Source organism: Silene latifolia, chromosome 3 (genome assembly GCF_048544455.1).
Source record: "Silene latifolia isolate original U9 population chromosome 3, ASM4854445v1, whole genome shotgun sequence".
In the NCBI taxonomy this organism is placed as follows: Eukaryota; Viridiplantae; Streptophyta; class Magnoliopsida; order Caryophyllales; family Caryophyllaceae; genus Silene; species Silene latifolia.
This window is the reverse complement of record NC_133528.1, coordinates 139,890,067-139,902,978: the sequence shown is the minus strand read 5'-3', so window position 1 is coordinate 139,902,978 and position 12,912 is coordinate 139,890,067. Positions and strand designations below refer to the sequence as shown.

Sequence of the window (12,912 nt, the reverse complement as noted above, 5' to 3'; positions counted from 1 at the left end):
ATTTTTAATAATTAAAAATCAACATATTAATAAAATATGTCATTTATAAAAATAACATAGTAATTCACAATTACTTGTACCAAAATGGTTTACCAATTTATAAATCACAACATCTTGTATTTATAATAAATTATTCATTCAGTTTCAATTGTTTCCGTAAACGATAATTTCATCTAAGTAATAAAACAATTCGATCACTTAGACCGTATCTTATTAATCAAATTATAATGAGACACGTAAATATTACTTCCAAAATCATTCGTCAATTTTAAGTAATTTAATTAACTCGTATCATCATACGATCAATTAAATATTCAATTAAGAGTGTTACCCTTTAGGTATGACCTAAGAGGATCAACTGATCACCACCGTCGCACGACAGTAATGTCAAACTCTAATCAGCCAATCATTACCGATATGTGTGGACCAGTTGACTGTAAAACATTACATTCCACATGTATTCTTAAAATGAGACTTAAACATGTGATCATCATGATCGACAGTTGTGATCGCATTATTGTCGGAGGACACATATTCCAACATAATGAGGCTATAAAACCTAGTTTTATTATTAGTTTATTGGGTTAAATGACTTATGAATGACCTGCTACAGGATAAATGGGTTAAACAAGTCGGGTTGGGTTAAAAAAAATTAAATGGGTTGGGTTAGGGTTGAGACAAATAACCCGTTTATGTAATTAGGTCGGGTTAGGGTTTGAAGTTGACACGGACACGAACACGACCACGACCTGATCTGTTTGCCAGGTCTAACCTGGCCAACGGCCGGGCATGAAATCTAGTATTATCTTAAAGTGTAAAAAAAAATTCTTTGCTTTTGGTAATCAAATAAATTTGAAATTGAAAATGACTGATACGTACGATTGTTATAGGCACTAGTTACAGAAATATCAAATAACATAGCAGCTCGTGCTCCACAAAATTTTTCATTTAGTTACTCCTCATCCTATTTATATTGTTTGGTATTCAACCTAGTTCATTACTCACACCCATTCTAAGAGGACATACCAATCATTGAGCTAAAGTCTTGTAATTCATAGATCGTCACGATCAAGAGATTCAATCAACACACTACTTTAACACGATTAAATCATCAAAACTACTTAGCTTGGCCCAATGACTTCTTATTTCCACAAAAGTTAATAAGGTTGACCGCAATGGGTTCGTCAAAATCACATATTACACAAACTCACCGATCATTGATCCTACACATGGGTTGTTTGTAAGAGTATGGTGTGCTTTCATTGGCTCGCGTGTTTAGGTGCCTTCAATCCGTTCCAAGTTACTTCTACATTTAGTGGGACTTTTAAGGCGATGACGCTGTCATTGCCTCCAAACAGAGGAGTGTTACTAGAAAGTTCTGGAAAATTGATAACAATATATAATTGCCTTGAATTATGGCCGCGTAGAAGAACTCGTCAATGGTGGACCTGAAACTTGAGTTGATCAATGAACAAGCTTTTACATGGGAACGAGTATCCAACCTTCATAGGTCTATTATTGTTCCACAATTAACAGAAGAAGAACTCGTCAATGGTGGACCTCGTGGTGACTTTCTTCACTCCCTTATAGGGCTCCCAGTGCTGGCTGTGCACCCAAATAAGGAGCACTTGGTAATTGGTATACTTAACATCGAGTCATCAAAATAAGTTGCTTGTTTGCGATACTAAAGCAAAAATTTTGAAGGTTTTGATAGGAGGATCGGTGGTTGGTCATCTTTTACCTTGTCACAGCCTTCTCCAAGGTTGGCCGACGCCAATTTCTCTTCCTAAGTTCCTACCCGGAACCAATAAAAGCATTGGTATTGGTAATGACAATGCCTAAGAGCAATCAAGTCAGAAATACAATCTTCTGTGTTATTTTGCACTACTCGCTCAAAAACTAATGTTCTTTGTTTCTGTTAGTTGATGAGAAAAAATCAAAGTGCAGGTGATGCTACGGTTGGGTCGACTGTTGATCAGGGGGTAGTTGTTGCCAAGTTGGATCAATTTGTTGGGCTTGTGAATCACTTCATAATGGAAAACGCAAAGTTGAGGGATGAAGCGGCTCATCTCCGGACCATGAATGAGGACATCTTTGAATATCTTGATGACCAAGAAGCCGAACGCCAAGGCATAAACATTGCCTCCCTAATCCCTCTATCCCTTCAAACCCGTGATATTTTGGCTTATGTTTCAAAACTCTTTTGCAATTTTTGGACATTTTTTTATTTGCTCGAACAATATTTGCATGTGGTTTGAATCGTGTTGCTAGTTTGAACATGTTTTATCCCTCGTTGATGATGTCAAGAAGGGGAAGTAGTTCTAATATGCTTATGTGTGATCTTTTAAATCTTAGGCTAACGTTCACCGTGATTATGTCTTAGCTTCCATGATTAGATGTTCTACATACCTAGCCAAGCATGTTGACCCTTTCACATACTTTGATCATGTTCTTGAATTATGAATTATGTTGAAATGACCAAAGACCGAGTAACCATGGGATAAGCGGGAATGTCACACATGTTTGAACTTGTCATCATCAAAGGGAAAATTTGTTAGAACACACTTGGTTGATGATGTCAAGTTTCTTTGTTATTTGATTGTTTGTTTCTTAGTTACAAATGTAGTGATTGAAGCAATCAAATGGACTCTCAAGAAGGCTTAACATGATCAAAGTGAAGTCAGCATGAAGTCAAGACAGTGGTCCGTAGCCTTAGTCGAAAGTTGTAAGAGTAAGTGTAACTTTCTCATTTAAGTCAAGTGGCTGCAAAACCATGCAACAGTGCGCTGCACCGTGGTTTCTGATACTACCGTATGGAGGAACGTTTATACGAAATGTTAAGTGTTGAAATCTTTACAAAATCAACATCCTCAAAGTCTTTAACATTTGAATTATCAAAGTTTGAAAACAAATCTGAAAGTTAAAATCACAAATCTCCATTGTTAAATCCTCTAGATTTGTGCATTTACTTTTTACCAAAATGGTAAGGTTGGACTTGTGAAATTTTTAAAACTAGAAAAGTTTTTTGCTAATTTGGTAAAGTGTCACATGTTGAGTGTTTGGGGGAAGAGTTTTGTGATTTTCATTAAAGACTTGTGCTTTAGTCTAAAACCTAACATTTACCATCACTCAAAGGCTACATGTTTTATAATGGATTTAATTAATCTAAGTTATACTTCTTAGATGGTGAAATCAACTATATATAGTGAGCCTTATCATCATGTATTTCTTAAGATTTTTCAAAGCATTTATTGAGAAACTTGAAAATCATTTGTGCATTTAAAGCTTTGTTCTTTAAGTATTTGCAAAACGTTTTTCTGATTTAAAATCTTCGTTTGTTTTCAAAAGCTGTAAACCTCCAAGTATCAGTTCACTGCACTGTGACATAATGAGTTTGTTCCATGATTCTCGTCTTTAAGTTTTAATTGTGATCTCCATGTTCATTAATTGAACTGAGATTCAAAGACTCTGTAAACCAGTGAGATAGAACATATAAATATAAACTCTTGAAGCGAAGTAGCTTTAAGTTTGAGTGCAATCAGGGTATATTGACGAGTTATTTTCATTGTAATTAAGGGTTTAGTTATTTGAGTAAATTTCTAAACAGGCAATAAAATAACGGTTGGACGTATGCCTCGGAGTAGAGGCTTAACCAATTTTTAAAACGTTGTTTGTTTGTTAATTTACTTTTATGTTCTCTTACCTTGCTCCATCTCGTTCATACTCGTTGCCAGTTCTGTGTCACAATCATCAATACTGTGACATAAAACTGTTGTATTTCCTTGTGAACTTATATTCTATTAAAGTTCTCAAGTTTTGCAACTCAAAGTTCTTCACTTAAGTTATCAATTAACTAAACTTAGAAGAAGATTTTAAAAAGGGTACACCTAATTCACCCCTTCCCCCTCTTAGGTGTTTATCGTTCTTAACTTTTCAAAGATGATCGTTAAGGTGCCGATCACCGCAAAAATTTGTTTTAAGAAGCAATCCCAGCATGTGTCGAAGAGGTCGTGGTGACCCGAGCAGTTACATCACCAGATCATCATCATCGAAGCCACCTGAATAACACCAAACATAAGAGTTTTTTTAATTTTATTTTCGACGAAACACAAACATATAATCAACGCCTATTGGTAAATGTTACTAATATACATCTAGCCATCTAGGTGTTGTTTGGCTTTGCTTGTGTAAAATAGTTTTTACTTTTTAAATTGAGTTTATTCACAAATTACTTTTTGAAAAAAAAAAAATTGGTTGTTTAGCCATACTTTTGTAAAAGCGATTTCTTATAAAATTTATTTGTTTGGCCTAACCACTTTCATCCAACTTTTTTTTTTTTTTTTTGCTTTTTTGGCTTTTTATTGAAAAGTAGAAGTAGAAGTAGAAAATACCTACTTCTACTTTTTAGAGTGAATAATCAGTTTTGACTTTTTAAAAATAGTTTTAAAACTCCCTAATTTACTGTGTTTAGCCAAACTACTACTTTTTCAGTTACAAAAACAGTTTTAAAGCTTGCCTAAACATCACCCTAATCTTCACTAGTTGTTGTCTAATGATTTTAATTTGTTAAGTTATTGTCTAATTTCAATATTATCATTATATTAATATTGAAAAATATTTTTGGAATGGGGGAGTAGTTTTTTTTTTATTATTGTTTACAACAAGATGTTGAAAATCCACATTATATAGGCATATTTCGTAAAATACAAGCGGTTTTACAATACTTCATTCCATTCTTTAAAAGTTTTAAAGATATATAATAAAGACTTTTTTAAATAAATAAAGCAATTTGTAATTATAGGATAGAATGTTGTTTAAGAAAATTACAAAAGCAATTGTTTTCTTTTCTCAAATACTCCTATGAGATAATTGTGATACCATCAATCCTTGTTTAAAACCGTTTAACTTAAGCCAATTCTCATAGGTTATGACTTATGAGAGATTTAGTTAAGGCAGTCTCAAGCAAAACTAACGTTTACGATACATCAAACTAAGAACTAACAAAAAATTAATACTAACCGAAAATCTTTGTGAGAGATAAATTAATACTTTTCTCTTACGAGCTTTTGCCCTTGATGAAATAAAGGAGGCAGGGGTTTGGTATTTTATATAGGGTGGTGCTTAATGCAAGCAAAAACATTCGATCAATTGCTTCCTCTGGTTCTTCGTTTTTCACAGTAACCAAAAGAAATCATCTAGATTGGTGATTATTGGTTAGGAGAATCATCCATCAATTTTAGCTCAAGAACAACTAAAGAAAGGAGTTTTTTGTTGTGTCCATCTTATCAAATTTGCATAGTGAGGAATTTTTCTTTCCTTAATCTTATTTTTGTTTACATGCATGTATTAAGACCATCTTTTTATAAAATTAACTGGTGGTGTGTTCAACCGCCATAGGGTCATAAAGATGACTGGTCGATTACATAGACAAATTGTTGAGACGATCTGTCGGACGGTGACCATTTATAGAGTCCTTACTTTGCCTTGGTCGTGACAAGGACTTCTATTTATTCCTTGGAGTCAATTCTTTAGACTTGCGACTATTTGTCTGAATTGATATAGTTTTCCGGTGACTTTGGTTTTTGTTCTAGGTCGCGCCGTAAAAGGAGGCCGATGAACATCTAGTGCGCCATTGTGATCTATATCAAATGAAAAAAATAGGTCAATAGGATTGTCCATCCTTAACTCTACAAGTACAACACTCCATTTCCTTGCTTGTTGATTAATTTTCCTTTTTCTTTCTTTTTTTTTTTTTACTTTTTAATTAAAAATAGTTTCTACAGAAAATAAAAAAAAAATAAACAATTTGATTGGTACGGAAGGATTAAAATTTAGTCGCTGAAATTGGACTACAACTATATAAGTGGTTCACAGACGGTTAAATGCACAAGGTTCATAGTACACCACCAGGCCAAGTTTGGTTCTTAATAGGCTTTAGTATGTCTAGTATCTTTGATAACGCGCTCTGATCTATACCATCAGCTTGGAGTTCCAAAGCAGCATCGACATTTTCCTCGACCTGTCGTCCCAAGCAAAGAGAGCATGAAATTACAAACTGTACTGTAGAGCCCATGCCAATAAGAACAGTAGAAAGAAAAGGGGATTGAAGGAAAAGAGTCGGAGAGTGACCTGCTTGACAGAGCCCATACCAACAAGAACAGTAGAAAGATCTTCGTTTGTCAAACTGTACTGTAGAGCTAGTTTCGATATATTTATTCCATTCTGTTTGGAATAATCGGCAGCAGCTCTGCATGTAGCCTGTAGGTAGAAAACAATGAGATGAGTACAATCCTCATAACCTGTTTTCACAAATTATAAAACCCGACTAATGGAAATCCAAATTCCAATAAAAAAAAGAGAGCCAAACGGGTTGTTTTGATGCTCTCGGGTCAAAATCACAATCACAATCACAATCACCACCACATAAATATATCAGTTAAGCTATCATTGAAACACTTATATATTGGCTGCGAGTCTGCGACTTTACTCCAATGCAAAGCGTGATGCCTAATTGCCAATGCCCGATTGGCAGGGTAAGGAAAGAGAAATAGAAATAGGACCAGCGGCACTATTGGTATAAAGAGATGTATGGAAAGAGAAATAGAAATAGGACCCGCGGCACTATTGGTATAAAGTGGGTAACAGTAGCGATTAGCGACCAAAAGGACTGATGGATAAGGAAGGGATACCTTAATCTCATCTGATGCTGGATGCCATTCCGGAGGGCCATTTTCTGTATGAAGCCCCATTGAAAGAGGAGAAGCATTGATTACGCCAACACCTTTGCTCTTCAAATAAGGTATTAAATCATTCAATGTCGAATCATTGATACAATAGTGGCAATAAGACAGGACAACGTCAATCGTCCCAGGTGGCACACGGTCAAGCACATAGGTGTAAATATCCAATGGAAGTCCAGTTATACCAATGAACCTCGTCTTCCCTGATTCCTTAATTTTCTGAAGGGCCGGAATCGTCTCCTTGACAATCTGCAGTGAAACTAGCTTTAGTAAAAAATGACTTGATCTTGAGCAAATATACAGAAACACGAAGGTTAGCAATGTAAAATGAGTTGAACATAACAATGGGTAAATGATTCCAATCATGGTCGTTTTAGACACGATCTCGGTCATTGTACCTGATCAAGAGAGCCGAATTCAATATCATGACACTGGAGTGTATCAACATAGTCAAGTTGCAGTCTTTCAAGGCTTTCATCAATGCTCCTCGTAATTCCCTCAGCACTAAAGTCAAAGCCTTCTTTATAACGACCACATTTTGTTGCTACAATGTACTGATCTCTAGGTGCTCCAAGTGCTTTTAGACACTTCCCCAGCACTGTCTCTGACAATGTAGCACCGTAATACCTAATCATAGTTCAACAAAGGAAAAAAAGGCGCACTCAAGTTACAATAACATGACACATAAACACCTACAAACACTACACCAAAGCAATCTCTTTATTGGACTGGCACATAAGGCAAACGATCATCACGTTCCTTTACAAGCCGACATCTGAACAGTATCTAAGGTTCCTGACCGTTCGAGATAAACTCATAGCATGCTCATGCAGATCCCACATACAAGAGGTTGATAAGTACATGCGAGAAGGTGCTACGAGTTTTCCTTCTAATTAGAGAAATGGCTCACTTATTCAACACAACATTTCAGGACTCACAGCAATCAGAAAACAGGCAAACAGTGATTACTGAACTCATCTTTAAAATCCCAAGATTAAACAAGAAAGTGGTATCCAGATCAAATTCTATGAGAAACACTGAAATGAAATTTCCAATATCTTACTTGTCAACAATTATATGATCAAAATATAACAAAGTTCAACATAGCATTCCAGAAGTAAACTATCAGCAGAAAACAAAAACGACAACAACTCGAAAACAGCATAGCCTTCATTCCAAAATGATTTGGGGTAGCCTAACATAAATAATTATATGAAACAATTGAATTACTGAAACAAGTAACACTAATCACTAAATCAGATTTACAAGACTAAAAAACAATCAAAAACAAACAATATACCCAATTTGACACTTCAAATTTCATTAAAACTGCATAAATGATCATCATTTATCACCAAAATTGCAACTTTTGACATGAATTAACTGCAATTCACACATGGGCAGCTAAAAATAACCATTTATTACCAAAATTGCAACTTTTAACATGAAATAACTGAAATTCACAAATGGGCAGCTAAAATTTTCAATCTTTCGATCAAAAAACCATCTGGGTACCAATAAAATCTGGGAAAACCTCATAAAAATCAGTAAAACACACCAAATACTGTATAGGGGAAGCGAATTACGGTGAAGTATCAAAGAAGTTGATTCCAAGATGAAATGCATGAGAAACAGCAGCAATGGCTTCTTCTTCTGAAACAGGACCAAAGTGTGATCCAAGAGGTGATGCACCGAAACCAACACAGCTTAATTTGAGTCCTGTTTTACCCAATTCTCTTTGCTTTAATTTTTTATCATGATTGTTCATTGTAAATAATTTGAAAGTTGAGTTTTCTGGAGACAAGAAATCATGAATCCATGTTTGATGAACGGGTTGGAGTAACTTGCCCAACGGATAACATATTATGTGCAATGTCTTTGTTTTTCAATTTCGATCATCTGCATTTCGTGGTTTCTTTATTTTCTTGTATCCGAATTCTTTGCTTTGTGTAGGGTCTCGGTCCCAATTATTTGTTTTTTTTATTAAAACTAGTCGTTAAATTGCGCATACTCCCGTGACGCAAGGCGTTTTGATGGTTACGTGCGTAGTAAGATTTGTGGGATCTCTGCGAATTTTTAACTGTTCTGTGCATAGTACATTTTGTCTATAAGCTCCTCGTTTTAGGGTAATAAAGTCTAGGTTATAATGCACGCTTGTCTGCAGTTTTAGCTCTGAGATTATGATGTGCCAAAGCAAACATTGCAGAGAAAGTGAATAGCATTGTTTTGTAGAAAAGACAGTTAATTATACATGATAGTTAATGTCGAACTATTAGTCGTTGTTAACTAATTTAACACAATCTACTGAGAGGTAGTTATTACAAAACACCTTAATATTAGACAGCTTTTTTCCAATGACACAATGGTTAATAAACTTAAAAAAACTTGCTAAGGTAGCTTAACCCTGTCTTGCTGTTTAGGTTTGGGAGATTTTCTTGACCACCCACTCTAGCTTCTGTGCTCTAGACAGAGCTGTGGTAGGTACGACTTGCACATACACTTTGTTTCTTTGAAATTTGGATTCAATGTACTTGAGATAGCTATACCGTTCCTGAAGATTCATAAGACATGTACATATACTTGTAAGTTGTTAACGTTCGATTGTGTGCTATAGGCGATATGGCACGGTGATTTACTACGGAAGTTACGAAATATAAAAGCCATCGTGTAGACGAATGTTGTTACTGTACGGCATTGCATACAAGAGGGATGCTTCCATTTCCACAAGCTTTTCGAATTGTCGGTACTTCATCGTAAAAGTGTACTTTCCCCGACTTATCTTACGCTTGGAATGTTATTGTCATTACAGAAGCACAAAACAAAGATGTACATGAGAACCCATGGTGCTGTGTGTTTGTGTTGTATGTAATGGGTGAGGGCAGTGCTGTCTTTTTACCGTGCTGTTGAGTTAACGTTGGTCGTACAACATGCAGTGCATGTATACACAGAGCCCTTAGGGTTAGTGGTGCTTGTGCTACAAAAGCTACAACCAAGGTACAAGTGCACATCGTTTCTGTTAAAGTTGATTAGCTTCACGTTTAGCCAGTGGGACTCTTCTTGTAAAGTGTTTTCAGCCTGTCATTTGAAGCAGTCATTAAACGTTAACTTCGATTGTTAGTGGATTTAAAAGGCGTCATTTGTATTTTTTTGAAAAAATGTTTGATGTGTTACTGAAGGCAGCATTCAAAGGGAAAGTTACCGTCTTTCCAAGGAGATTTCCAATGGTGGTTATCCTGCGGGTGCTTGGTGGATGGCGGCATTCAAAGATGTGTTGTCTTTTTGCGATAAGCATGCCTTTGTTTTTCTCCGCCTACGTAATAATATAAATAGCATGTTGTAAATGGCGAGCAACGCAAGCATCAACTGATGTAATTTGGTACTTACCAAGTCTTAAGTGAAACTGCTTGTTCGACTTGTGGATTTAAGATTATGAATGAGGCGTGCGTTGTTGTGAGTGAAAAGCCTATAATATTTGAAACCCCATTTTTTTCGTCAGTAATTTGTATTTTTTTTTCTTCTTGGATACTAATTTACCAATACACAAGTAAAACCTTTTTGGTACGACGGCATTAGAGCTGTAAAGCCAACGACTGGAAAGGTTGCTGCATGTGGGTGTAATGCTGTACACTCTTGAATTGCCAGGTCTGTCCAGGCTGTTATCATCATTGCTTGTTTATGACTATAATTGGGAAGCGATTATTAGAAACTTATTAGTTCGCTTAGGCGTTTTTATAAACAGTTTGCAGCTTAACAATAAATAGGCTACCTGTGATCAACAATTACCACCTCGCAGGCATCTGATGTTTGGTTGTTGTAGCTTCTTTCTTGGCAGCTTGTGTCTACATATATAACAACTCCTAATACATCTGAAATCATACAAATAGTTAAATGACTTACTTGTTTTTTGGGGTGTGTTTCCTTTGTCGTTGTGTTTTACTTAATAAATTGAAATGCGATTTGATTGCATTGCGACTTACAAATAACGAGCATCAAGTGAGATTGTTTTGGGGATAGATCCAATTAATACGTAATTAGTTATTTCAGGACCTTCTAGTTCAGGTACAGGTTGGATAATGGTGTTGATATTGAAAAATATTTCATAAGTTTGATGGCCCGAACCGTCCGAAGAATCAGCAGGTATGGGTATAATACTGGCATTAGCAATGTCATATTCCTTGTTTTCTTGCATAACATCCTGAAAGGCTTCAAGGGATTCATTGAATAGGTATGTGTTCATTATAGTGCCCTGCGGTGGCAGAGTAAGGTTTAGTTACTGTGGTATGCTGCCGTAAAGTTAAAATACGCATGGTTATATGTAACGCGATAGATTCGGTGTGCAATAGTTTTAGTTATGGGGAAGACATTTGATTTTGAGAAGTTCAACAAAGCTCAATTGTTTGCAGACAGTAACATTTTTTTTTCCCAACAATTATACATAGAACTGCTAACATTTTGGCGAGTTTATATCAAATATAATCAAGTGAAGCCACAATTATCTGAACTTGTAAAGCAAGTAGTTTCACGATGTATAGTGCTGTGATAGGCTAGGAGCCTAAGAGAATATTTTACAGACAAGAGTACTAAAGTATCTAAAAGGTACCTCTCCATCTTGGAAGGTGATTTCCTGGAATTCTACAGGGCTCCCAGCTGCTGCGTAATGCACATTGGTTATATCAATGACTCGTACTTTAATAGTGTATGGACCAGTTGTGCCTGAGAATTTCCTGATGTGCCTTCTTAAAGGTCTCATAATGTTCTGCAGTAGATCAGAAATGTAAGCAATAAAATAGGTATGATTGGTTTTGAAGCAAAGCTACATATACAGTACGAATATTGTATTCCTCATTAAGGTTTGCATATTGAACATTTTGTACAATTTAGAAGTATTTTAGATTCAATATATTTGTGGTATACTATATTATAGTCTGTTTGTGACTCACTGCTAACATTTTTTTTTTTTTTTTTTTTTTTTTTTTTTTTTTTTCAAAATAACGGTTAAACATGTGGATACCTTGGATAATTATGAGAAAAATGTGGATGGTTGTCCCTACAATCTGTACTTTGTTGTTTGTTTTTTTGTAACAGTGTTTTGATATCCTTACAATCTGTGTCAAAAGCAGTATTTCATGCACTCTCTAGATTGTGTGGATGGTGATATTTATTGACTACTAACTCTATTTTGCCTGAATTTAGGGGATTGTGTTTTGAAGTGAAGGTGTGCAGTTAGATTACAACTAACTGGTTAGATGTATGTGCAACTGCATGGTTTGCGCAGTAATAATACTATTACTTTTATGTTAGTTGACTGTGCTTCTGTTTGTGTTATTTATTTTACAGTTAATATTTTTTCTTTCTGCAGCCTGTTTTGAAGTCGCATGAATTTTGTTTGGTGGACAGGGAGATCAATTAACAGTAGAGTTGATGAATGATTTTTTAAAAATTAACCTTAGCATCTTTACGTTTAGACTTTAGTGCTAGAGCGATTCTTGTCTAGGTGAGGGGTTTTATATGACTTCCATATCTGATTGTCAGATTTTTAAGGATGAAATCATTGGACTTTGAGAGGATGAACTGTTCTTATAAAGCTAATCGCCTGAAAAGTAATACGTGTAATAATTAGGAAAAGTTGAGTGTTTGAGTTGGATGCAATACACGATTAATCCATACAACTAATCCGAACTTGATTCTTCGGTAGTTCTTTATACACAAAAGATCTGAGTTTTTTTGGTAGCATAAACCCAAAATAAGAGACCTAATTCCAAAAGCAAATCTCAGAATGCTTTTGGTTGGAACACAATGCTTTGTATGCAAAAGTGTTCCCAAAATGCTACGGGTGCCCTATAGCCTTTATTTAACCATTCTGTTTTACCAGAATAGGTTAGGAGGTGCACCTTTGGGGTGTTATAAGTAGGGATACATGCATAGATACTATTTACATTAAGCCATCAACATACAGCTACGGATAGATCGTACCTAGGGTTACTGGGATGCAGCTGAGCTGCTACCTATTTTTTTTTTCTTCGTAGGTGATGCAGAACCTTGCTTATTATTGATACGTTTTGGAGTGTTCTGCGCTGGGGTTTCTGGTGTAGTTGCTGTTTTTTTTTTCACTTTTGGGTGTTTTTAACAACGGTGTTGTTGGCACGCCAATAATTTCAGATTGAATGGTAGC

General features: G+C 35.5%; 1 protein-coding gene across 1 annotated transcript; it reads right to left on the bottom strand.

Moving 5' to 3' along the window:
* Positions 1–5,810: 5,810 nt before the first annotated feature.
* LOC141648179 (L-galactose dehydrogenase-like) lies at positions 5,811–8,647 on the bottom strand. The gene is made up of 5 exons (XM_074456671.1): positions 8,327–8,647; positions 7,139–7,367; positions 6,690–6,989; positions 6,130–6,258; positions 5,811–6,019 (listed from the first exon to the last, which is right to left on the bottom strand). The coding sequence occupies exons 1-5, from the start codon at positions 8,506–8,508 to the stop codon at positions 5,894–5,896; spliced, it is 966 nt and encodes a 321-aa protein (XP_074312772.1). The 5' UTR covers positions 8,509–8,647; the 3' UTR covers positions 5,811–5,893.
* Between the last annotated feature and the right edge of the window lie 4,265 nt (positions 8,648–12,912).

What these genes read in the sequence shown, in the direction of transcription:
- LOC141648179 (XM_074456671.1), bottom strand. Translation starts at nt 8,508, where the DNA reads ATGAACAATCATGATAAAAAATTAAAGCAAAGAGAATTGGGTAAAACA. An exon ending in CAGCATCAGATGAGATTAAG is followed by an intron (nt 6,259 to 6,689) that starts GTATCCCTTCCT and finishes TTCTACCTACAG; the next exon opens with GCTACATGCAGAGCTGCTGC. An exon ending in GTATGGGCTCTGTCAAGCAG is followed by an intron (nt 6,020 to 6,129) that starts GTCACTCTCCGA and finishes TTGGGACGACAG; the next exon opens with GTCGAGGAAAATGTCGATGC.